The sequence below is a fragment of the Meleagris gallopavo genome, chromosome 1, assembly GCF_000146605.3.
Source record: "Meleagris gallopavo isolate NT-WF06-2002-E0010 breed Aviagen turkey brand Nicholas breeding stock chromosome 1, Turkey_5.1, whole genome shotgun sequence".
Classification (NCBI taxonomy): domain Eukaryota; kingdom Metazoa; phylum Chordata; class Aves; order Galliformes; family Phasianidae; genus Meleagris; species Meleagris gallopavo.
Window position 1 is genome coordinate 29,908,834 of NC_015011.2, and position 24,420 is coordinate 29,933,253.

Here is a 24,420-nt window from a genome sequence, read left to right on the forward strand (position 1 = left end):
TTTTCCAGCCAAGAAAACAGCTTGTGCATTTTCATAACCCCAGACAGAGTAAGGATGCCAGTATTACTATCCCAGAAAAATACTAAGGCATTTAAATTTAATCATACACACCAGTGATGGTGCCACACGCTGCTATGCACATAAACTATCCCAGCAGAGCACTGTGCCACTTTCTGCCTGCCTTCCCCAGTGCAATGCCATAACGCTTCAGGTCCTATGAAGCAAAGTGGATGGGGAATGAGACAATATGAAACCAAGGAAAGTGTGGTAGCCCAGGGCATATTTTTTATGCCTTTAATTTGCAGTTTGTGCACCATTTGGCATATTAGTGCAGCTTAGGACTCATCTCCCCTTCTCATAGCCATGATTGATTTCTGAACATAAAATCAGCCACGAACAAGAGACTTCTGTGTAAATACGGTTGTGACTAACTCAATCTAACCCTGCGAAACTTGTTTCCAAGATGAATACAAATAACAAAATCTGAAATTGATGTCTTCATTACATCCTTTGTTGTGAAAATCATAATGTAACTCAGATCTATTGTAAAACTTGCAATAAAGATGCCATGAAGAAAGAGACTGGAGATGCTTTGGGAACAGCAATATGCTGCCTAAATCAGTCCTTTGTGCACAGGGCTCTGACAGAGACAGATAACACAGATTTCTTTTCAAATGTCTCATGTAGGAGAGAAAACCTTAAATACCACTGATTTTACATCTCTCTTCCATTTCGATCAATGACTGATAAATTACATATGTAAGCATGTGTGCATCAGAACGGAACAATAAGGCACCACGTTAGTCTGCCAGCAAGCTGTGAGAACATCACTCACATCACAACCTGCCTCATCAAGGTTCAGCTGTATCTTTTCAATATCTTCCTGTGCTTCAGCAATCCTGTGCACACAATGACACATTAATTCTAAGCTAAAAATGTCTTCTTCCTACTTAATAACATTCCCAATAATGTGCTAGCAGACCTTAGGTCCAGCTTGCAGCAAGCCAGATATTTTATGCACAGCTACATTTACACAATTGGGTTTGATTACACAGTATTACAAGGAACAGTGTGATCTGAAATATATTTTAAAAATCAAACATTTAGTAGCACACAGAGGCACTTGTTGCTCTATTCTTGTTGTTCCTGAGCAGGATTAAAAATCTGTCTCCTTCAGCCAGCAAGTTAAAGCTGGAATTGTCAGTATGGCAAATAGAGACTTGCCAAAAACTTTAAATTCTGTGGAAGAGAGTTTAGTTGCAAACACTGGAAAATGTCAAAATGCTTTGGAGTTTCTGTACACAAGCACTGATACATTTGAACAGAACTATATATTTATGCAACCACATCAATTCAAATCTTTGAGCCTGGGCTCTTTGTAAATGCTTGTAGTATGCTTGTAGATCCCTAGGACATGCAGGACTGACTTTGCATATAAGAGACATCTGTGTGAGGTTTCTACAGCATAGTTCTCATGGGTAGCTGACATCAGGCATCCTTATACACCTTCCATAGCAGCTGATAGCTGATGATATCAAAGCTGACGCTTTCAGGTATTTCAAGAGAAAGGAGCAATGCAGATGTTACGTCCTACAATACCTTCTGCATGAATTACATAAAACAAAAGCTATCTGATGCTATGAACATAAAGATATCAGTGTTTGAATAGGTTTTAAAATTCTATTTCTTTTACATCTTTTCCACTTTTCATTTTTGCCAGATGTAAACATCAGTTTTGTACCAACATCAACTATCCAGTGCAGCTTCTACAGTAAACCTGACAAATAGAATAAAAAACCCAGAAAAATATTGTTAGGACAGTGCATAGTCTTAATTTCATAGATACACTAAGTTAAATAGGGCACTCTTCCAAAATTTTTGAAGAATATCTCCTTAATTTGCAAATCTGTCTTTTTGGTCTATTGTGATTGTTTTTCCCTTTACTGTTTGGCTATTCTGCCAGATAAAAAGGCTCGGTTTATGCCCTTAACTTCAGGAACTGCCACCAGCACGGCAAAATTGTGAAGCTTAACCAGAATAATCTTCAGGTGCCATGAGCTCACAGTGCACAGGGAGGTGTGCCGGACACAGACAATCTGGATCTGAAATCTAGAAGTGGCAAAGTTGCCACTTTCTGCAGTCATAAAATGCAGTATGAGACTGATGGACTTATAAGGAGCAAATGTGAATGATGCAGGTTGAGTCCTTACTATACTTTACTGCCTTGACTCTCTAAACAGAATCTGTTTGGAAAATGCTTTTCTTTCTCTAGTCTCAAGTTAACAGGATGCCAGTAAGGCTCGAGTTAAAAATAAAGACAAACAAGGGGAAAAAAAAGAATGAAGCATAATGAGATTTCCTAGTAAACTATTTGCTGCAAGAATAAACACTGCTTATGAAAAGTCAGTTATATCCAAACTGAAGCTATTAAACTGTTCATAGGACAGAAAAGTACTACCATTATCATCATAAACTCCTTCCCATTACCATTTTGCATGGATTTATTAACATGTAATGTCCTGTACTCATTGTTTTTATTAAATGGAGCTTTTGGTGGTCCTCATAACACAATAAATTTCTTCAGCAAAGACAACTTTAAACAATTTAGTAGGTTAAAACTTTTACAACTCTATGTCAAAACCACAGCATCACGCACTATTTGTCTTCACTTTACCTCAGATTTATATCTGGGCAAATGGGTGCATACAAAAGTCTCATACATCTGGAGCTTTAATAGGAGGCAAAAATCAGCAAAGGTATGCTGATGGGTGAAAAAATCATGGCAGCCTCACGTACAAATACAGACACTTGCCACTTGCCCCAGCATTTTAGTGTAAATGTTCTCAACACTATTTATGCAGACTAAAACAAGCACAGAATGCCATTTACTGATCAAAGCAAATGACTTGAAAAATCTCCTATATTTCACTCAATTTTTGAAACATAATTGACCTTTCACTTCTTGTTGTTTAATGAAAATGTCATGCAAGATTCTCACAACTCTATGTATGTCACTAACAGATGAACACCTCAACTGGAGTTGGAGCCAGTAAAAAATCAATTTATTTTGTGGCATACAGACTTAACTATCTTAGCCTGCCACTACTGGAAATATTGTCAATGGACATAGCATTCCTCATGGTTGCCTCTCAGTATCCAGAACCCACTATAATTTAACTCCAGAGAAACTCTAGTTTTCACATCACAGCAAGTGGCATTTCTCAGACGTAAGTTTCATCTAGCCTAGGGAGACTCAAGATTTGAAACCTTACAAACCTATTTCATCTACTACCTCACTTCCTTTTGCATTACCTTATTCTGCTTGATCATAGAAAGCGTGGAGGAGAAATCATTCATCTTGTCAGCCACCAGGCTGATTCCAATAGAAACTATTATTTAAAAATAAAAAGCCTACCCCCATTTGGAATGGAAAATATGCAATGGATTTCTAACAGGTTTTCCACACATTGGATTGTCTAGAGTTTTTGAACTGCACCGAACTTCATAACAACACATTTCAGCAAATAAGAGGAATATAGTGTTCAGAACATTGAGAAATACTTTTTCTATATTTACAGGCACCCAGTGCTCCTGTGAAGTTATTTACAATAGTTCACCACTTGTAGAGTTCAATTAGAATGGCAAATTAGGAGAACCAAAGTAGAAAAAGTATCATGGCGATTTAGATAAAGGCAGTCCTAAAATAATCTCAAGATTCACACTCAGCAGGTAGTAAAGCAATAGTTTCAATCAGCTAAGAATGTGGAAAACGTGAGAGAGTTATGAGAAACACACTGGCTGCTGCAGGAAAGACCTGTTACAAGCAGCCCATAACTTGGTCATTCACAAACAGATTGGCACTGATGTGGAAGACAATTTTAAATGTTCAGTTTTCATTCCATAACCCTAAAATAACTCGCAGTAAAAGAAAACTAGAACAAGTGAAAGTCAGCATGAACGCAGCACTTCTGTTGGAGCTTCTGGTGTCAGCAGAACCTGAATGCAAGCTGCAGAGATGAGACAGAAAATCACATCCAGCAGCACGAAACTCACTGAGCTCTTGCCATCCAAACTCAAGGCATTTGGCTGGAGAACTGCTCAGGTCTCAGCAAATTTAAAAAACGAGGGAATGCCAATATCTAATATGTATCTAATCTAACATCTACACTTATCTCCATCGGAAGTCTGAAGAAGCATTATTTGTCTTCAAGTGGAGTTGTACTGGTATGCCACATGAAAACTGAGAACCCACGAGCACTACTTTTGGTCTCTTGTTTTTCATCCTCCTCTCTTCACCTTTCTATCAGCACCCAAGCTCATGCAGATGTGAGACAAACCTGACTTCTTTACAACTCCAGGCAAACACTGCAACACACAAAATCTGTAAGAAAGTAATAGCTTTACCACACCACATCCTTGTCATTATTTTATTTTGTTTAATGTTTCACGTAGATGTTTTGTAAACCTAACAAAGATTAACTTTAGAAGAAACGTATCAGTTTCTAAACGCTATCATCCTGCTATTTCATTTTGCAAGCATATCCCTCTCACCTGTACATGAATAGTCATCAATGCGGATATATCCTGTTTTGCAGATGCACATGAAGGATCCTGGTGTATTTACACACATGGTGTTCTCCCGACAGTAGTGCTGCCCCTCAGCACACTCATCGATATCTGTGAACAGGATAAAGAGGAAGATAACTCAATTTCTAGAGCGTTCTTTAAAATAGCTCCATACCCCACTCCAGAAAATAATGCGTTCCTTGAAAAGCAATGCATTTTGGAAAGTTTTTTGCTTTCCACTTTTAAACAACTCCTTGAAGTGTTCAAACAACAGGAGCAGCATGAGCTTTCTGTGAACAGCTGTTAGTGGAGTTACAAAGGAGATTACAGTGGCTTGGATCTTTCTTGAGTCCTTTTGAAGTGCTTATGCTGCTATTTCTATGGTTTAAAGAAGAACAGAAAGAATAACTGGAGGCCTGAAACAGGAGAACAACTGCCTCAGCACTGCAGTGGCATCCATCACTGTATTCGTGTAGACACTGCAGGCACCAGTATAGAAACACACTACTATGTATATCATGTTCCTTGGAGCTAATAGGCACTGCTGTTTGGAAAGGACCTGTAAGGAACACGGTAAGTTCTGAAAAGACACCAGAGCTTATTAGAAGTTTATCTTAGAGCTATGAAGTAGGCAATTGGTAACTTTATATATTTTACATATTTTCTTAAATACTAATGTGAGTGTGTGAATACTCAGATACACAGATATACATACACACACCATACCTGAAAAGAACATGTGAGAACACGGGCTCTTGAGGGAAAAAAATGCAACTTGATAAAAATACCTGTCGTAATGGAATACCTGCAGCAGCATTTAGGTATAGAGGAAACTCCAGACATCAGTCACTGTAGGTATGGAAGTCAAAACGTAATTGGTTTGGATACTCACTTTGGCTGCAAAATTAGTCCTATTTATGGTGCTACGCTACACTTCAATGGTGAGACTGAGAAAGAACCAAAATTAACAAAGCAGCTTTTCACACTATTTTTATGCAGCAAAGAATAAAAGCAATATTAATTTGGAAGCGATTAGTAGCATGCTGTTCCCATAATAGCAATGATAAAGACAGCATTATTAACATGCTCTGTAAATCTAGTTAAATTGTCTTGCAGTGTGCCACTGAATCTTGCTAGAAAAGTATGTCACAAATCAAAGGGGTGGATTGTTGGCCATGTTTTTTTCCTGCTCATCAGTTTTAATATGTTCCCTGTTTTCAATGCTGTTTACAGCTTTCAGATTTGAAAATAAAATCTCCAGATGGGGAACAGAGTGATGTTCCAGAGTTTGATGATAGTTCAAAGCAATAGGTTGGATATATAAATTCAAATCAGAGTTGACTTCCTAAATGTCAACAATATTAACTTCTGTACTTTTTTCCTGTTTAGGTCATATGCTTTCCTTCCAAATCTTCCTCCTGTTCCCAGCCTTTTAAAATCAGTGGGTACTGTCTCAATGTACTCATTGACTGTTTCTCCCTTTACATTTCCACAAGAAAATTTGCTTTTCAGTACAAAACAGTGTGACACATTGACTACAAGTGATCCTGTAATCATTTTTCTGTTTCATTCAGCTTTGAAGAACGCTTTCCCAGCATAGAAGGTCCCGGTTTCTCTGCCCAGAGCAAATGTCCTGGGGACTTTGCTGGAGAAGCTGGCAACATATCACTAAAAATCATGAAGTTGACAATTGTAAGTGCTCAGCGGGGTGAACCCAAGCTATTTTTTCACAAATTTAGTTCCCAAGAGATTCACAGCCAATAAACTTCAGCTGTTTTCCTTTCTTCCCGTGTAAGCTCTGCAGGCACAGAAGAATCATGTACATATGGGCACTGGTTTGGAAAAGCACTTGTCATTTTCACATACATACATAAATACAAAAATAAATGTGCACTTACAGTGAGTACAGTGAGCATAATGAGGCAATGCATTTTGTGCAAATCACCAAAGAAAGTGAAAAAAAGTGAAGCTATCAAAATAGCAGGAGCTGTTTTGCACAGAAAGTGGGAAGTGGCCCAAACTGCTGAAATAGATACAGGTGTTCTGCAGAAATGTAGACGTGGGGTTCACAAAAGCAGTCAGAAGCTACTGCACATGCCTCAGCAACTCCCACAAATGATGCAGCAAGTGGCTTTCACTTTCCTAGTTCACAACTCCATATTAAATTAATGGTGTTGATTTATATTTAAGTAACAACATCAGTCTTCGAGTAATTAGAGGCCTTATGTTCTTTGATTCAACAGACTGCCTATGAGCCAGCTTTGACACCAGTGGAAAATTCTACTTAAAGATCCAAAGCCTCAAAAACATTAAATAGGACTTTCTGTGAACTGCATTAATAATTGCTTTGCTGGGTAAAAAGCCACAGGAGACCAAAAATGCTAATGATTCAAACCTCCTAGTTTGGAAGTGTTCTAAATAAAAGCTTTCATTTTGCCAACATACCACGTATTGAGGTTTTGCAAAATGTTTTATTTATAGTTGGATTTATTTCAAAGCCTTGCTTATTCACTTGTTATAACAACAACAACAAAATGATCAGGTTGACTTTGGATTGAAGTGCTTCATTCAAACCAAGCTGATTTACTTTTCAAACTGATTTTTAAAACTCACCAGAAAACAAAACACTTTCCCTGCCAGCTCTCTATAGTGCCTATAGAAAATAGGAGTATTACTGCTACTACTTCTTTATTATCTTACACTGGCACTAAAAAAAACACCCTAAGCAAGTGTTAAAACTCCATTGTTCCACATCATGGACACACATCTGATAAGAGGTTGCTTCTATGAATAGTTTGCAAGTTACCCTAAATTACACTGCCAGCGGACACAAAAGATAATTAATATAAAAAGAAAAAAGCAGTGATCAAATGGCTTGCTGCAAAACAATCAAAAAACAAACAAACAACAAAAACATGCAATTCCATTCCCCCTTTAGAACTTTATATGCTACCTTTGCATATATTTGGTTAAGGTAGATAGACTGAAGAAGATTGAACTGGGGGGGAGAAAGAGTCCAGTACCTGTTCTTTTAAGACCTCCAGAATAGAAGCCTTTTCGTCCTGCTTACTGGTTGAAACACCAGTTTAGCTTTTTATTCACCTTGAGACACAAATGCACTAATACAACAGAAACCTGATGTATTTCTGTATCTATAAAAGCCTACAACATTTATCTTAATTTACCTTGCCAAAAGCTTTGTTAGGATATGAATGCCCATTAGTGTCTACTGCTTAGCCAATAAGATCTTTAAGTCCATCACTTCAATAGGATGAATGCACCACACAATGCTTCTAAAAACCCAACAATAAAGGCTTGTGTGTCTTCGGTCTGTGATGTGATGCTGAGCCACCAGCTGGGATGTACTGACAACAACATAGCCATGGAGATTGTCAACCTGCTCTGTTGCAAGTGGAGTAGGTGAAAGAGGAGTATGTGGGAAAATTGGTGAGTGCAGACATATTTGAAATCTGTACTTCAATTATTTATTTATAGCTGCAAAAATTTCAAAACCAAAGAAAAGTTGTTTTTTTTTCTTCTTTACCCCAAGCAGTCACAAAACTTATACAAAATACACAATCCAGGAAAATTTTCCCTACCCTCCCTTACTCCTGTACCCAATAAGTTTGCTTCCCTAAAATGAAAATCCCAGTCATGTTTAACAATCCCATTAATAAGAAGAGAATTTGATCTGTAATCTATAAATCATTGCTGACCAAAGCCAACAAACAAAGATTCTCCTTAGACCTCACTATCCATCATTACCCTTATCTACCCAAAAGTCTGCCAGAACAAATGAGAGCGGTACTAAATCAGTAAATCTGTGCTGGAAAACGAAGAGAGAAATCTGCTTCCAGAATTGAGGATCCTTCATAGATAGTGTCTTGCCTCCAGCCATTTCCTTTAAATTCACTGGTAATCTAGCACAAAGGATCTCCTTGGTCACACTTACAGAGGCATATGGTTGGCAGGGAGAAGCTCTTGCAGGATTTTTGCAACAGATAGTATTAAGTACATGTGAGGAGAGCAAACAGGAGCATTATGAGTTGTATTTATAAAAATGTGTTTCCTAAGAGCATCAAAAAGTACACTGAACATGAGAGCAGAGTAGATTAGACCTTCAGTTAAAATTTAAAAACAGAAAAACTTTTCCTGTTATAAAAGGCTCCATCTTGATAGCCCATAAAATGGGAAGCTCCACATTTACCTGTAGAGCAGGGCAAAGATTTTCCACCTTCCTCACACAAATTCATCAGCAAACCTCCATGCTGACCTGAAGGCTACACTGTTAAGAGCAAGGGCGTCATTTGCTCACCTTTCCTGTGAGACTGGGACACCTCTGCTGAGAATTCCAAGGATGGATGCCAGTAAGGATGGATGCCAGTAATGACAGTCACTGCAAACAGACTTCAGACTATTATTTTTATCACTACTCTCATAGAAATAGAATCTGCTCCCTGACCTAGGAAAAGGGCATCAGAAGATCAGTAGATGTCAGTCACCCAGTAAGAAGACAAAAAAGGAGTATGAGCAGTGAGCAACCAATAGCAACGACTGCCAGAGAAAATGCAGGATCAAAATCAACACAACCTCTCCTGCACAAAAAAGCAAAAGTTGTCATTTTCCTTTCTCTTTGTCTTCCTTCCACTGACAACAGTCCTTTTCCCAGCTTCTCTGGCATCTTTCACCTGTCTGAGTAACTTCTGTCCTGTCTCAATCTTTGCTTGTGTTCTCTCTCCTCCTGTTTTCAGCCCATCCCTCCTTAGCTTCTCCTTAAAAGAGACAGAATAGGCTTCCCTAACTTTAAAGCAAGTTCCCATCAGCTCGCTCACCTGTAAAAGTACTTGTTTTCTTCTTTTTACCACCAAACATACCAACTCATTCTCACACTCTTTCAACTTGTTCAAGTTTAAAACTCCCCACTCCATTGCTCTCATTAAAATGTTCTTACTAGGGTGTCTCCCAGTTCCCCAACTTCCAGTACTTCCAGACTCCTATTCTCTCCAGGTTCCCTTCATTTTCAGTAAAAATCACCATATCTTGCATGCTTTGTTTTTCACACTATTCTCTTCCTGTATATACCATTTCTCACCTGCAGTCTAAGCAAACAAAACACCTCAGGGCTTTGGCAAAGCCTTTGCTGCTTCTCCTCCCACCATTCTTCTTAGACTCTCCATCATCAGGCGAACCTAAGCTTTAACTACCACTCTTTCTATAGTGAGTCACAAATCTATTGCTGCTCTTTTGTTTTGCTTTGCTCTACCATATCCACCACAGCAGAGTTTCCATTTGTCATATTCCACTTCAGTCAAATTTGTGTATTTTCTCACAATCTTCCACGTTATTTATCCCATCTGACTGCACTGACGTAGCTGTCATCACTCAGACCTTGTAGATAATCTTTGAGTCTTTCTTCCACTCAAATACACAGCCTTGTACCAAACCAGTTTAACGTTACCAACATATAGTAAAAGCCTAGCAAAATTACTCAGCGATTATGTATATGCTTTCTGACTTCGCTGGCTTTCTTTTTTTGTTGCTTATTTCTTCATTTTTAGACTTACTTTTCTACAGTTCCTTCAAAAGAGGGAAGAACGAGGACCTGAGTCACAATACAACTACTCTTGTGAATCAACTGCAAAAAACATACCATACGTATTCAGTATATTTGTATATACTTCATGTATATTAAGTATACATGAAGAAAGAAACAAAAAAGAAAAAACACCTTCCACCATCCACACTGCGCTGCATTCAGCAAAGAACCTGGCCCACTGTCTCACTGTAATGATGTATAGAGAGGGTAAGAGCTTAACATTTGAGGAAATGGGCAGCTACTTGTGTCTATTGATTTTTATTGAATTATTAATGGATCTTAAGAGAAACCGAGTGAGTTGGATTATAAGCGTTAGCACTCTTGTAATTGAACTAATAAGAGGTTGTTTTAGCTTGACTAGACCGCTAAAGCATCAATTAGACTAAAAATAAATTCTAAGTATTAGATTCTCATATAAAGTGTGCTCTTTTCTTACCCTCACTTAAACTGCATACTTAACATACATACATCCACACGTGGTACACATCTTAGTGGTCTTCCCTTCACATTATTTTAAATCTCTGATCCTTGCTGAAGTCCATGATTTTTCTGCCCGACTCCTGCAGCTTGAGAGCAGGCTATTAGAATTGAAAATATGCTTAAAATAAAGTCAAAGTCACTCAAGGTCTGCAGTCCTTGACAGAAGCTTTAGGTAGCTTTGAAAGGATACAATACAACATTACTGCATTTCAGAAATATGATTTTCAACAGTACAAAGGCTTGTTTTTATTTCACTTTGCCCCAGTTTTTGAAAGAGAAGACAGACTGTTGAGAAAAAACTGTCCTTGTTAAACATGCAGTAGCAGATAGTGCTCAACAGCTTCCAGTGCAAGCCAGACTCTTGCAAGATAATGCAATCTTCGTTTCAGCCTCATGAAAACATTGCTGGACTCCACAGACATTATGCATTTTAAAAATATATATCACAGGAAATTTTTGAAAACAAATATTGTCTGCTATCATGTAATGTTTTACTTGGCAAACTGTATCTACTTACTATTTAATTTCTTATAATTAATTCATATGGTAGTGTATACATGATAAAACAAGTAATTATATATAGCTATCTGTCAGACATGAAAGCAACCCGGAGGCTCTCCTTAGGCACCAAATAACTAGTCTGATGTAGCTGCACACTGAGAATAAAAATGATGTTGCATATGATTAATTAGTGAATTCCAGAAATCAGAACAAGTTACTGAAATTACAGCTCATGATCCATTTCCCTTCAGCAGTACAGTGTGTTTGATATAGGTCTATTAATTTCAACTGCTAAACAAATCATTTTTCTTTCTAAAAATATGACAGCATCTCATCATTTTCAACTGTGAATTTCAAGAATTCTCTTAATACTTTTGTTTTCCACTATTTTGAAAAAGAATGAAGAGTGGTAATATGTTTATGAATAAACTACTGGTATATATCAGACTGTACCACATGCGTAATTTAAAACTCATCATCAGAAGAAAGACATATGTATGTAGGGTAGTAGCTATGGTAAGGGACTGTGTCGGTGGGTTAAACTGCATTTGATGTTTGGGCAGGATGTAAAGCATGTAGCATATTCCCACAAGCTATTCAGTAAAATACTGTCTGTTCTACAAAAATAAATGTCAGTATCACAACTCATCTCTCAAACGATGCCCAACTAGCTGGAGTATCATAACAGATATAATCTCTGCGGCTGTTATTGCTCTGCATGGTTTATAAAAGTCTGTATTTTAAATTCACTCTGGTTTAATGCCTAGCATCTCTGTACATTTGTTACAGCTCTTAGGGATCCAGCCTCTACATATCATAAGATGTATTGCACGTATAGACTGAGGTCAGGAAAGTTACGTATGGATTTTGGTACTCTTGAGCACAGTGGAAGCATTTAACTCTTTCAGTAGACATCTCCCAGCTACAAATGAAAACTGGAGATAAAGGTAAACAAGAACAACATTAAAGATTCACTTTCTTTTCTCTTTTGTTCAGATTGCAAATTTAAACACTTCTTATGAAGATGTTCGCCTTAATTTCTCTTTACAAAAAAATACAACCTACGTTTTTATTGCAAGGGGAAAATGGTTATCCTCAGTAAGAGAAAATCTCTCCTTACCAAGTACTGGAGTTGTATGAGTTTATAAGAGATTCTACAAAAATCCCTTTGAAAGATGTTTCAGGTGTTTTTTTTTTCTTAGTAACACCACTGTCACTCTTGGCTATGGGCGGATGATAGAATCAGACTGAATATCCTTCCCATAGAAGTAATTAAAATCAAATATCACTGAATCACCTCCTGTGAACTGTAAATGTACAAACTTCGCTATTGGTATAGGTAGTGGGACTACCTGTACACAAGTAAATACTGTGCTTTATGCACCAGTGTCAGGTATATTTCCAGTATGTCTTAAGTTAGGAATGTTTTATCGTCTTCCTGAATAAAAGCCATGGCAGATAAGCCACACTGACACATCAGAATTGGCCTGAAAATTCTTCACATGTAGATTTCTCAGTTACATAATGATGGAAATAAGTTGGCATCTTCTGCCTTTGCTAAGAAAAAAATATTAATAATTGATAATACATTAACTGCTTAATATGAATATTTTATGTTTAATATAAATACTTTAATTGCTTTTTAATAGAGATTTGAGAGGAACGTTCTGCCTCCCTGGAATGGAAATATTTCTATCTACTTTATTAGCTTTTCATCCCAATCCAAAATGATTCAAATACTACCAGTTAATGCAGATGAGAAACTATTTTTTTAACACATTGTGATACTATTGTCACAGCTCACTTGCAAAAAAAAAAAAAAAAAGAATTTAGGTTAGAAGAGAGAAGCTCAGTAAGTTTCTCATCTTAGCAAAACAGTACTACAGAGCTCTTAAGTAGGACTCTCACCAAAAGAATATTGTGCATACTGTAAAGACAGCAAAGCCAACAAATAGCACAGCATTGATTATTCACAAGATTTAAAGTAATATATTTAAATACTCAGGGCTTTATCTGCATTTCAGATGTCTTCATCTGATTTACTTATATTCTTTTCATTATTACACTCCCATTGATTACTGCAGTTGGCCAGTATGATTGAATATATATCCTACTGCAATCTGATGAGGACATCCTGATGAGGTCCAACCAAGTGTTGTTTCTAACCTACTTTGGACACCTACTCTGGAAAGAGATGGTTCATCCTCTAAGACTCCGTACTTCCTTCAGCCAAGGATTATTCAAATCAAGGCAGCTTATTCAAATGCAGATCTCTACACTGAAGACTCTTGAGTCTCCCCTCGAGAGAAAATTATCAGTAAAACTGATAAAATTCTCAAATGTAGACAAAGTCACTCAGTCTATGGTATTATCTCGGCTGTGTTCTTGAAATTGGGACAAACATGGCAACAGAAAAGAAACTAGGAGAGTTATTGAAGAAAAAGTGTAAGTTAGATTAAAAATGGAAAAATGGCTTCAAAAAAAGTATATTTGATAATATTAAATGCTTCCACAAATTGTTTGGATAAGTTAGCTATGTCACGTACTCTGCAAGCACTACAACTAAATTCCCACATATCGGAAGATGAATGTTGTGATCCTCACAACCATAACTTAGATCTGGGACTGTGGCCCACCACCAGTCACTCATTCCTCCCCATCAGGATAAGGGAGAGAATCAGAAGAGCAAAAGCAAGTGGAAAAAGACCAAAACAAAAAACAAAACAAACAAACAAAAAAACAAACAAATGGATTAAGGTAAAGACAGTTTAAGTAGTGAAGGGAAAAGAAAAAAGAAAAAAAAATGCAAATGCAATAACTCACCACTTCCCATAAGTAGACTGATGCACAGTCAGTCTCCAAGCAACAGCTGCCTTAGCTTCTATTGCTGAGCATGAAGTTATATTTCATGGAATATCCATCTGACCAGCTGGGGTCAGCTCTCATAGTTGAATCCCCTCCCTTGCCTTTGCCCACCTCAGCGTACTCACTGCTAGGGAAGTGAGAAATAGAGAAGGCCTTGACACCACACAAGCACTGATCAACAACAGCCAAAATGCTGGTGTGTTATTAGTAGTGTTTTAGTAAAAATCTAAAAGAGCAACTAGTGCTCACAAAAAACCACTGCATTCTCTCATTTTCTTGCTTGATCTTACCAACCTCCTTCTTTAATCAGCAGTTCTTAGAAATGCTCCTGAAGTGAAATCAGATTTTGCCCAGAAATTGTTGAGCACTATTTTTAACTCCAAAACTCCAATTTCAAACAATCCTTCAGATCACAGTCTCCAAAAGGCACAAAGAAAGACACCTCCCCTTTTGAGAAATGATACCGTGTGTGTAAACTGTTTAAGTTCAAGGATGTAAGAAGAACACTTACAGCTGCCACAAGCTGATTATTTGCAAACCACTTTATTTCAGCTGATGTCTAATCCTGCTGCCTGAGTAAATTTTACTTTTCCAGATGCACCAATATATCCTGGCACCTAAGAGTCACAAATGTTATCCTTAAAATTTCTTCAGTGTAGCTCCACCACCACTAGTTAGTGGGCACTCAACACTATCTCAAATGTATCATGGAGGGTGATTGCCAGTTTGAGAGGACTGCCAAGAATTCTATATTCAAAAGCACCTACATATCATAATCCATACCCAACCTATCCATAAGGTATCCCAAACCACACAACAACCTCGGGCAGAAAGTAGATTTCATAGTACTTGGAATAAGGCTTAGAGCATGTAACTGAGGAAATCCCAACTCTTAGAAGTATTGCTTATAACAGTCCTCAAAGGAAAGTTAAATGTGACATAAATATTAATAAATATTATTATTATAAAACATAAAGGCATCTATCATAACAGTATCTAAAGACATCACATAGTTTTGGAAAAGCATCCATTACTTCCAGGACAGAAGTGAAACACTCACATCATTCAAAGGAAATTCGTGCAGCTTTTCAACACCAATACTGAAGCCAGCTTTAAATATTTTTATTTTTGCTCTACCTTAAGGAGAAGTTCTACCAATGGGAACATTATTATTTCTGTTTATTCTCTGAATTGTAACAGTACTTAGGCATGAATCAAGACTGGTGAAGTCTGGTTCTAATGCAGAATAAATGACATCCAATTTTGCAGTATACTTTAAGTTTGTTAAGTGAGAACATAGAAACAGCTATCATAGTCATGGGCTCTAGCCATTACAAAATGTTGTCTCTGAAAAGTTTTGTATTAATTTGTCATTTTACACTTGGCGTTTGCTAGTAATTAAAGTCACAATGCCATTTGCAAGAAGAGTTTGTGCTGAGAAAGGGAGTTGAGGGCAATATGAACCATTTAGGATGAGGGACAGGACTCTGAAAAAACTTGGCATTGCACTATTGTTACTATGCCCTTTATTGTTACATTTTTTAATATTAAGATTGAGCGTCTTTCCAGAAATTACCAACTCAGTGTCCAAAGTGTCCAGTTGGGCTTGAAAAAGGGATGCATGCCTCTGAACAAACACAGCTATTATAGTCTCATTGGTTCCCTGCCTCTCCACTTTCACAAAAGCAATTCTAAGGTTCCACCTTAACCTTATTCCCCCTGTTGCCAGCATACAACATCTACACTCAGCCAAGGCCAACTGTTGACCCATGTGTAAGAGGTGCACACTTCCAGTGTATGCTGCCACTATGGCACTCAGTGGGCAGCACAGCCCTAACTTCAGTCTAGGCTAAGAGAATCCCACCTGGCAGGTTCTAAACCATATATGTTTTTAGGATGTCATTTTCTGTATCTGTACATAGTATTACAATGATTAATTTTGGAAACAATGTCATATGCCCAAGTAGAAGCATACGAGCTAAGAAATCTTCTCAAAAATTTGTCATGCTGAATTCACACCATAATTTACAAACTGCTAAATCCATTTATAATATGGATGCACTGATCTTGCCTATGACAATCAACTGTGTCCTCATCTAAACATTTCACCAACAGTGATGATCAAGAAGCTTTCTATTTTTCACTTGTTACATGCCTGGCAAGTTCTTCTCATAGCAACAGACTCTAATTTGAGTGATGTGGAGATCACTAAGAGCATAAATTATTTCTCTGCTTTTCAGTCAGCAGAGAAAGAATGTAGCTGCAGGAAAAAAAAAGAAAAAAAGAAAAAAAAACCTTCTTTAAGCACCTGATTTCACTGTGATTCCATGGCTTCAGTGCCCCCCTCAAAATGGAAGTGGCTGATGAGTTCCCTGAAGTGCAGATCTGCAACCTTAGCCTCTGTGTAAGTCCCCAAGGAGTGTGTGACAAAAATGACTGGTGCTTCAGCAAAGAACAAGCTATATAGCTGGTCCTGGTGTCAGATACCTTCCAGGTTTATTTCTGCACGATTTTTAGTTCTACTTCTTACAGCAAGTTTCTAACAAATGGCTTACCATATACATTAAGCAGAAATGTATGCTCCTTTTATGAAAATAGACATGAATTCTCAAATCTAACTTTACAGATAAGCGTTAATGCAGCTACTAATTCAAGCTGCAGGAATTAACTTTTGAAGAATTCAGCTGAAGAAACTTCTTAAAAGGCCCTAGTCCATCCCATTTACTTGTCTGTCACCAGAGAATAGTGCTGGTATTAGGTGGGACTACGGAGGACTGTAGACTCTACTCCGAGACACTTAATTTTCAGCTCAGCTGGCTAAATCTGGACCGAATCGCTCATTAGCCAAAGGCCATGCTGATGATAGCACTTAAACTTTAGTGTAAGAATGGCTTGATGGCAGACTAGTCTTGTGTCTTTGATACTAATTGTAGGGGCTTGCAGAATCAGGGTTTTCATGAGAAAGAGTAACAGCAAAAAAAAGAAGACTGGCTTTCAGTGCTGCAGGGGGGATGTTTTGTTTCACAGGATTACAGGATAAGAATGAAAAGATACAAATTTTAGAAACACCTCTTCTGATTAAGTAACTGGTTGTTCCCTGATATCAGAAGAGCCTCTAAAATTATAAATCATCATTCAGTATGACTGACTAGTATCTAAATAACACTAGTATCTAGCCTATTCTGTTTACTTACTGGGAAGGAAGAATGGGAGAGTGGTGAAAAAAGTACAGAAATGCCATCCAGATGGTTGACTTTTAGGTTGATTGAATACCTGAATACCACGAAAATAAAGGAAAACTTTCCTATGGAAATGTGTTTCTACTTCCAGACTTCAACCATAGCAACTTGCAACATCTACACCAATGAGAATTTTTTTAAAAAGAATTAATTGGAGAGATAATTATTTTAGCTGATTAATAAGCTGCCTAACTCACATTTAATAGGCCCATCACTCTGACAACTCATGAATCAATACGGTCTTCGCACAGCAAGTTACACAGTGGAGCTGAGCATCTTTGCAAGGTATTACCTTCACAGTAGGCATTGTCCTCTCGAAGGGCCCTGAAGCCATCTCGGCAGCTACAGACAGCTCTGTCATCTAGGTTTCGGCAGACAGAATGCTCCATGCAGTTATGTCCTTCAGTGCAAAAGTCATGGCCTGTACAGAAACAAATATGATTGAGGATTTAAAAGGAATCCAGGATTATAAACCGCCCCTGTCAAAGACAGTGCTATCTTTTTCCAGTAAAGTGAAAGAATACTTTTCTATTGCTCATGAGATGCAGAAAAAGAAATTGTATCAAGTGTGCAGCGATGAAAGGAGAAGTACAAGCCATAGGAACAGACCATCTCTAGGTCTTCGCTTCAATTTCAGATTATGCCATTGATCTGAAGGCAGCTGGGTAGGTGGCTTGCTTAAATCTGCTTACTGTCTCCTTGTTGTTAAGTACTTTTACAGGACATTTCATAACAATGCATTCTTCTTCCTTTAGGTTTTTTGCTTGTTTGTTTGTTTTTACCAAACTTTTATAAAAGAGCTCAGTAACTTAGACATTCAGTAGCTCATTTACTAATGGTATTACTTTTTTTTCCCCTAGCACTTACACTCCCAAGTGTTTTTGCAATCTTTCCCCATTTAACTAAAAGTCTTTGATTAACATTGACTCGTTTTGCTTTTCTCTTCTCTTTATCTTTTTCTTTCAAGCTCCATTGACTGAAAACACTTCCCAGATTGCCTCTGCTACTCCATTTCAGAGAAATTTATATTTAAACATCTTACCTTTTGGCCTTCCTTATTTTCTTCTACTCCTAATTTTCCATTTCAATATTTCTTAAGTGTGTTTTCTATGGCAACTTAATTACAAATTTTTAAGATTCTTAAGTTCTTTTCCAGGCTAAAAGATTTAGAATTAGCCCTTTAACTCAGTGGGTTATTGTTTCTCTTGTTGTTTTTTAATATCTTATGTTTGCTCTCACTGAAATCTAATAAATAAATCAGCCTTTATTATTCTAAATCCAAGCTGTTTGCAGTAACTGACTTGAAGATTCCAAACTTCCACATCTATCTATTAAGATGTAATGTTTGTCTCCATTATTTTCACCGCAATCTTATTTGTTTAACATTTTCCTCTGTAGCTGAAACATCAGAATTGGTCAATCAGCAGTACTTCAATGATCTTTGCCAATGACTCTCTCCTTGTTTCAAAATCTCACATGGGAGAACTGAGGAACTGTGGGTCAGGCTTGGAGCGCCAGATTGGTGTAATAGCAGCAACTCCAGAATGTAAGCAAGCTAGAATTATGTTGCAACATTGGCCTCTTATGAAAAAACAAACAAGTATTTGCTGGTGGTGCAGAATATTACTGTTAACACTCCACTGGTCTTCTGCTTGTTTTCATACAAAACCGCTTCTATACCTAAATTTTGTGAGCATGTTGTCATCAGAAAAATCTGGGAAGCAAACCCTCTACTCCAATGCGATGTTAGAAAGCCAGCATTTCTTTATTTTCACAATATGTACTAGGCAACTTGACAAATCAGTTGTGCCCTCTCAGAGTTCAGGTTCTACATTTAAACAGTTAAGATATATACATATGCAATACATTGGCATACATATTCATTCTCTTCCAAGATCTCATTACTTTATGCTAATGTTCCTCTTGGTATGCATACTGGGGGCCTATGATGGTCTTAGGCCACCTACATCCTCCTCCTTATTTCATCTTCCTCTTCATCACAGTGCCCTTTGGCCGACCTTCTGCTGCTTTTCCCTCAATTTGGCGAATATCCATTGTTTGTTACCCTGTGCATTACAGCTCAAGACAATTTATATGAAACTCAAGAAAAAGTCCTTGCATTTGGTGGATGCAAAGATAAAAGTAGTAGACTTCAAAGATTCTGTGAAGCTGGACCACTCAGAAATAGAAGACTGTTCCCATAATAAGCAAAAGATAAACTGGAAAGTTTTTGAGCTTAGCACACATGAATTGCTTTTTGCTAAACTAATATATTGGTCCATAAACTAATATATTGATCTCTATTGCTAAACCATCCTATATCAATGTTAAACAGGCAAAGGGCAGACTCTGCTTGAATGTCAGTTCATATGCATGTTTTGAGTTTGAGCAGATCATAAGCAATGTGAAGCAATAGAAATCAAGCTGAAAAGGAAAAAAGAAAGAAGAGTCCATAAAGGCAAAAGGTTTTAGTACTTAAACTCAGTGATGTGGTCATGATACAAACATCACAGAACTACTAGTGTAGTGGAGTCTGATGATTACAGTTCTTTCTTTTCTGCTATGGATAAAGAAAAAAGTTTGGCTAATTTTACTTGCATGATATAATTTACCATAACTACCACAATGCTGTTATCTAACATAGCATTTATGTTAGAAGCAAAAAGTTCAGTAGTTCTACATGCATTACAGGTTTTTCAAAATTCACTGATGACAGCAAAAATGTGTGTCAAGAGCAACCTCTTCCCGAGGTGACATTTGCTCTTTGCCCTTTTGTTGTCTTCCTCATTGAAGTCTGAGTTAATAACAAAGCAACAGTCATATTTTTTTTATTTCCTGGTCCAGATTTCTTTGTATCAGACTGGCATTTCACAACTAAGAATGTAGGTGTTATTCAGGAAGTGGATGATAGGATTGGGTTTTTTTGTTGTTATTTCATGAATATTCTTAACATTCTTGTCTCAGCTGTCTTAATGATGCCGTTTAAAGAATGCCTCTTGTTTAAAGAACAAAATGCATGTTCCATGAGGGGCCATGATAGCATGGTTCAGGTAGGACTGAAAATGATCAGAAAGCACTAATCTGACATATATTGAACCTTTCTAGCTCTGGTAGGCACTACAAACACAGAATTATTTTCCCTAAGCCGCACAAGATTTTATAGAAAATTATCATGAAAAAAATTCTTTTTGACTGTGATAGTCTTCAAGAGCTATCAACTTTTCTTAAGCTCTTTTCTTCTACTTTCTTCTTATCTCTCTACTTGATGTCATTAATCATATCCTTCGTGGTTCTGCTGAGCAGCACCAAAACAAGTCTAGCTACATTTTTCTTTCCACTGAAGTGTATCTAAAATCAGCCCAAGAGTCTAATATCTTCTTTCATGCCAGGTACCAATTTATCATTATTTAACTTTAGGAAAAACAGACATAGCCACTTGAAGTTGCAAATGATTCTATCTTTGAAGACACTGATATTACCACAGATCAAAAGACTGGGCTCAAGACAGAATACTTCCTGCACCTTTGGAAAAGACCAGTACTTGCGTAACAGATAAAGTCATACAGTGTACCAAAACAGCACTCAAAGGTTCTGCTTGTAGATGCAGAGTACAACTCCAAACAGATCGACAATATATGACTCTCTTTGAACAACTGCACAGCACGAACTGTTCTCCAAAGCAGACATCTCAAAGCACTTTAGAAGGATGCTGAGGAACATGTTTTCCCAATTTCATTTTGTTCAGACAGCAGAATGAGTTAGGAGTAGGAAATCACTAATCGTGTGTACAATTCCTTTGAATTTTTACTCATGTTTGGCTAGAATTAAACACACAAGAGCCAGTGAATGCATCTCACAGAATTAGATATTTTACAGGCAACTTTTAGATATCATGATGCAGGAATTGTCCATTCAGATTCACAAAGCCCGCTGTGATTACATGTAGGAGTGTCGTATCCAAAAAGATCACACAAAAAAGTCCATATAATCTATAAGGAAACAAAACAGCACTGAACTTTTCTTATGTCCTGTTATTTTCTTACCTTTACAGATTTTGCAGCAACTGTGAGACAATGGGATCTGTTGAGATTCTGGGCAGTTCAAAGTTGCACAACTGTCTTTTGGAATACGCTGCATTTTGTGGTCCTGTCAGATGGAAGCAATTGATTGTTGTTGTGGAAGAAGACAAAAGTTGGCTTTTGGCATTGTAATTTACAAACAAAAAAAGTACCTATGGTAAACCCAGACACCTTTAAAAACCATTTGAAAGGACAGCACAGCACAACAGAAGCATCAGGAACTACCCTATGCTAAAACCTTTCCATGTAAGAGAAAGTATAAAAGCAGTTTTCATTATTTACCTTAGCTTTCAAGCAACTTGTCCCAAAAGTTTCTCGTAAAACCACAACCAAAAGAGCAACAGTTTTTCTCAAAAAGAGAGACTGTAGACTCCAGAGTTATAATGAATCCTCTAAAGCAGCTTTCTAATTATACAGAATATAAAATAAGACATTTTTTATAAGATAAAGATATTGAACATCTCTCAATGCTTCAGTAAAAAACACTGAAGGAAAGAAACAGGCACTGATTCCATCTTCGGAAAAAGCTTTCTTATTAAACTGGGACCAGCATCTGGAAGCATCTAATGCCAAGATGTTATCTGAACATCTTCAGGCATTTAGTGCAGGTCACACACAATCACTGCAGTATGACCATAGTGAAATGCCCATCTTAGCAATCAGGCCACCACAGAAATACCACCTTTAATATCTTCTGATGTGCTCTATTCCTGATATAGCAAAAACAGAAAACAAACAAAGCAAACAAAAAACAAAGCAATAACATGTTCCTCCTATGCCGTGGAATCAATAATTTGGTTGAGCTCACTGAATTCAGGGCCCTGTATTTCTGCACGAAAGGAAATGCCTGATAAATATGCTATTGCATGTATTATTATTACAGGTTTAGCATTTGATTTTAAGTCATCTTTAAACACAGTATATAAAAATGAAATCAAAATTACCACCCAAATTTTACATTAAACAATCCAGCCCAAACCTGAAATAAACAAATAAAGCCAGATGCTGATGTGCACTGTAAATCAGAACAAACAAAAACCAGTGATCTTTCAAAATAAAGAAAATAAACCTTGATAGAAATAATATCGGAGTAGTCTGGATTGCATTTAATTTTTTTTACAGACTCTTATTTGGAACAGAATGTTTAATTCATTTTAATTGTTTTGCAATATTTAAACAGAAAAGTGCATAAATGCATGCCCATAGCAGACACAATTGCTGTTTATGATGTTTAAAATTATGTGCAACTTGAATGAAGGAATTCTCTATACCACCTTGATAACTTCACCATAGGCCTCCAACCATGAAATCGGTACTTGTGCCAGTCCTATCAAGTCTGTCTTGTGTTGGGATTACAAATTACATTCCTTTATGACAACTCCACTGTCAATATAATAGTGCCAACATATGACTTCCTGGCTTCCTATGACCCACACAGTTTAGAGCACAGGGATTTTCTGCTCTGAAATACCAGTCAGGAGGCTGCTCATCAGAAACAATGTGTACTTCATACCTTGAAAAAGGATAATATGAATCAAAGCTGCTGCTTAATATTTCAACCAGGAACAAGCAGACAGTCCACTAATGTCCATCAATCAACAAAACACAGAAGCGCATGACCAACAGAGACATTTCGTTCGTAGTGTGCATCTGATACACACAAAAAAGATGAAACTTATAACTTCTGATGACTGTGAATTAATCACAGAATTAATGTCCCAGGTGCCACACTGAAAAATATAAACTCACAGTTCTGAAAGCCATATGACTGAAACATACATTTCCAAAATTATTTGTTGGCCATGTTCTCCTTCCTTTTTTCAAAAGATTTCAAAATACCCATTCAGAGAATTAAGCTCAGATGAAAAGCAATGACAGTAGGACAATGGTCACCAGTTTTTCTTTGTAAGATACACACTTTATCACAAATGTATGGAGATGTTTGGAAATTGCTTCTGCTTCTGGAGGGAAAAGCATGCCAAAGGGAAGATTGAACGCAGGCCTGAGAGCAGTGGACTGGATCTGAAGTCTAGGCACAAACTGCCATACCATCATGACTTATGGTAGTCAGAAAGGATTTTATACTTTAGTTTTTGAGTCATTCTAGATTTCCTGCAGCCCCACAGAGTTTGTACAGTGTTAAGTACTGCAGTTAAATCCCCAGACCTCTGCTGCATCTTCGTGGAAGGAGTTTTCTCATCTGTTCCCTAGAAACATGCATTCAGTTTTTCAGCTGCACGATGCAGCATGCAGCTCCCTGCCCAGAGATATTCCCACCCCATTCCTTTGCCCCAGCAACAAAGCAGGGCATGCCACAGCAGGTGGGTGACTCAGCCTGCAGCCATGGAATATAGTTTGTTCTCCAAGTGCATTTGTTGTCTACAGAGCATCTTTATTCTTGCAGCACATTCTGGCCACCAGCACGGCGTGTTCTGCTTAAAAATCAAATGACAAGTCTTCTAATTTCCAACGTAAGGAAGAGAGCTGGACACCCAACATGCCCCCCTCTTTTTCTTATTTTTCATCCACCTTTTCCACTCTAAATTATGTCCCCATCATGTTTGTTCATCATTTGCACTTGGGCTCAAAACTGTGAACAATGGCACTGCACAGATGTCAGTGGAAACATAACACAGCCTGGTGAGTCTTGTTACTGATGATGAGGAGGATGTGTAAGGAGGAAAAAATGCAGCTCAGCCATCAAGCTGTGTAATCAAGGCTTGCTGCTATGCAAAGCAAATGTATTTGCAAAATTGTCTGTGGAACTCAGTAAGACAAAACAAATACAGGATGCCTTAGATGACTTTCTTGTTGCCATTTCCTACGGTGGACCTATCTGTATTTCAATAGTGGAACTTTGATATTTCTAACATACAAGAATTTTTTATCATAAAAAAATGTTCTTACCTTGCACTCAAACAGAACACAGTCCCCTGAGCTTGAATACACTGTTTCTCTTTGTCCTTCAAAGTAGGTTCTGCCTTCAAATATGCACACCGCTTCAGGAGAAAATAAAAAATATCACAGATTTTGTATTAGAACTCTGTTTATAGAACCTATGCACTTCTTTAGAGATAATGGCATTTTAGAATTT

At 37.4% G+C, this 24,420-nt stretch overlaps 1 protein-coding gene across 1 annotated transcript in view; it reads right to left on the bottom strand.

Annotated features, from left to right (window-relative positions):
- The window catches only part of NELL2 (neural EGFL like 2), a 123,949-nt gene that overhangs the window by 58,079 nt on the left and 41,450 nt on the right, over positions 1-24,420 (bottom strand). Inside the window, exons 8-11 of the mRNA XM_019611217.1 lie at positions 24,234-24,325; positions 21,291-21,393; positions 17,540-17,668; positions 4,552-4,677 (exon numbers count right to left, since the gene is read on the bottom strand). Coding sequence (XP_019466762.1) covers positions 4,552-4,677; positions 17,540-17,668; positions 21,291-21,393; positions 24,234-24,325 — 450 coding nt within the window. The remainder of the gene's footprint in view (positions 1-4,551; positions 4,678-17,539; positions 17,669-21,290; positions 21,394-24,233; positions 24,326-24,420) is intronic.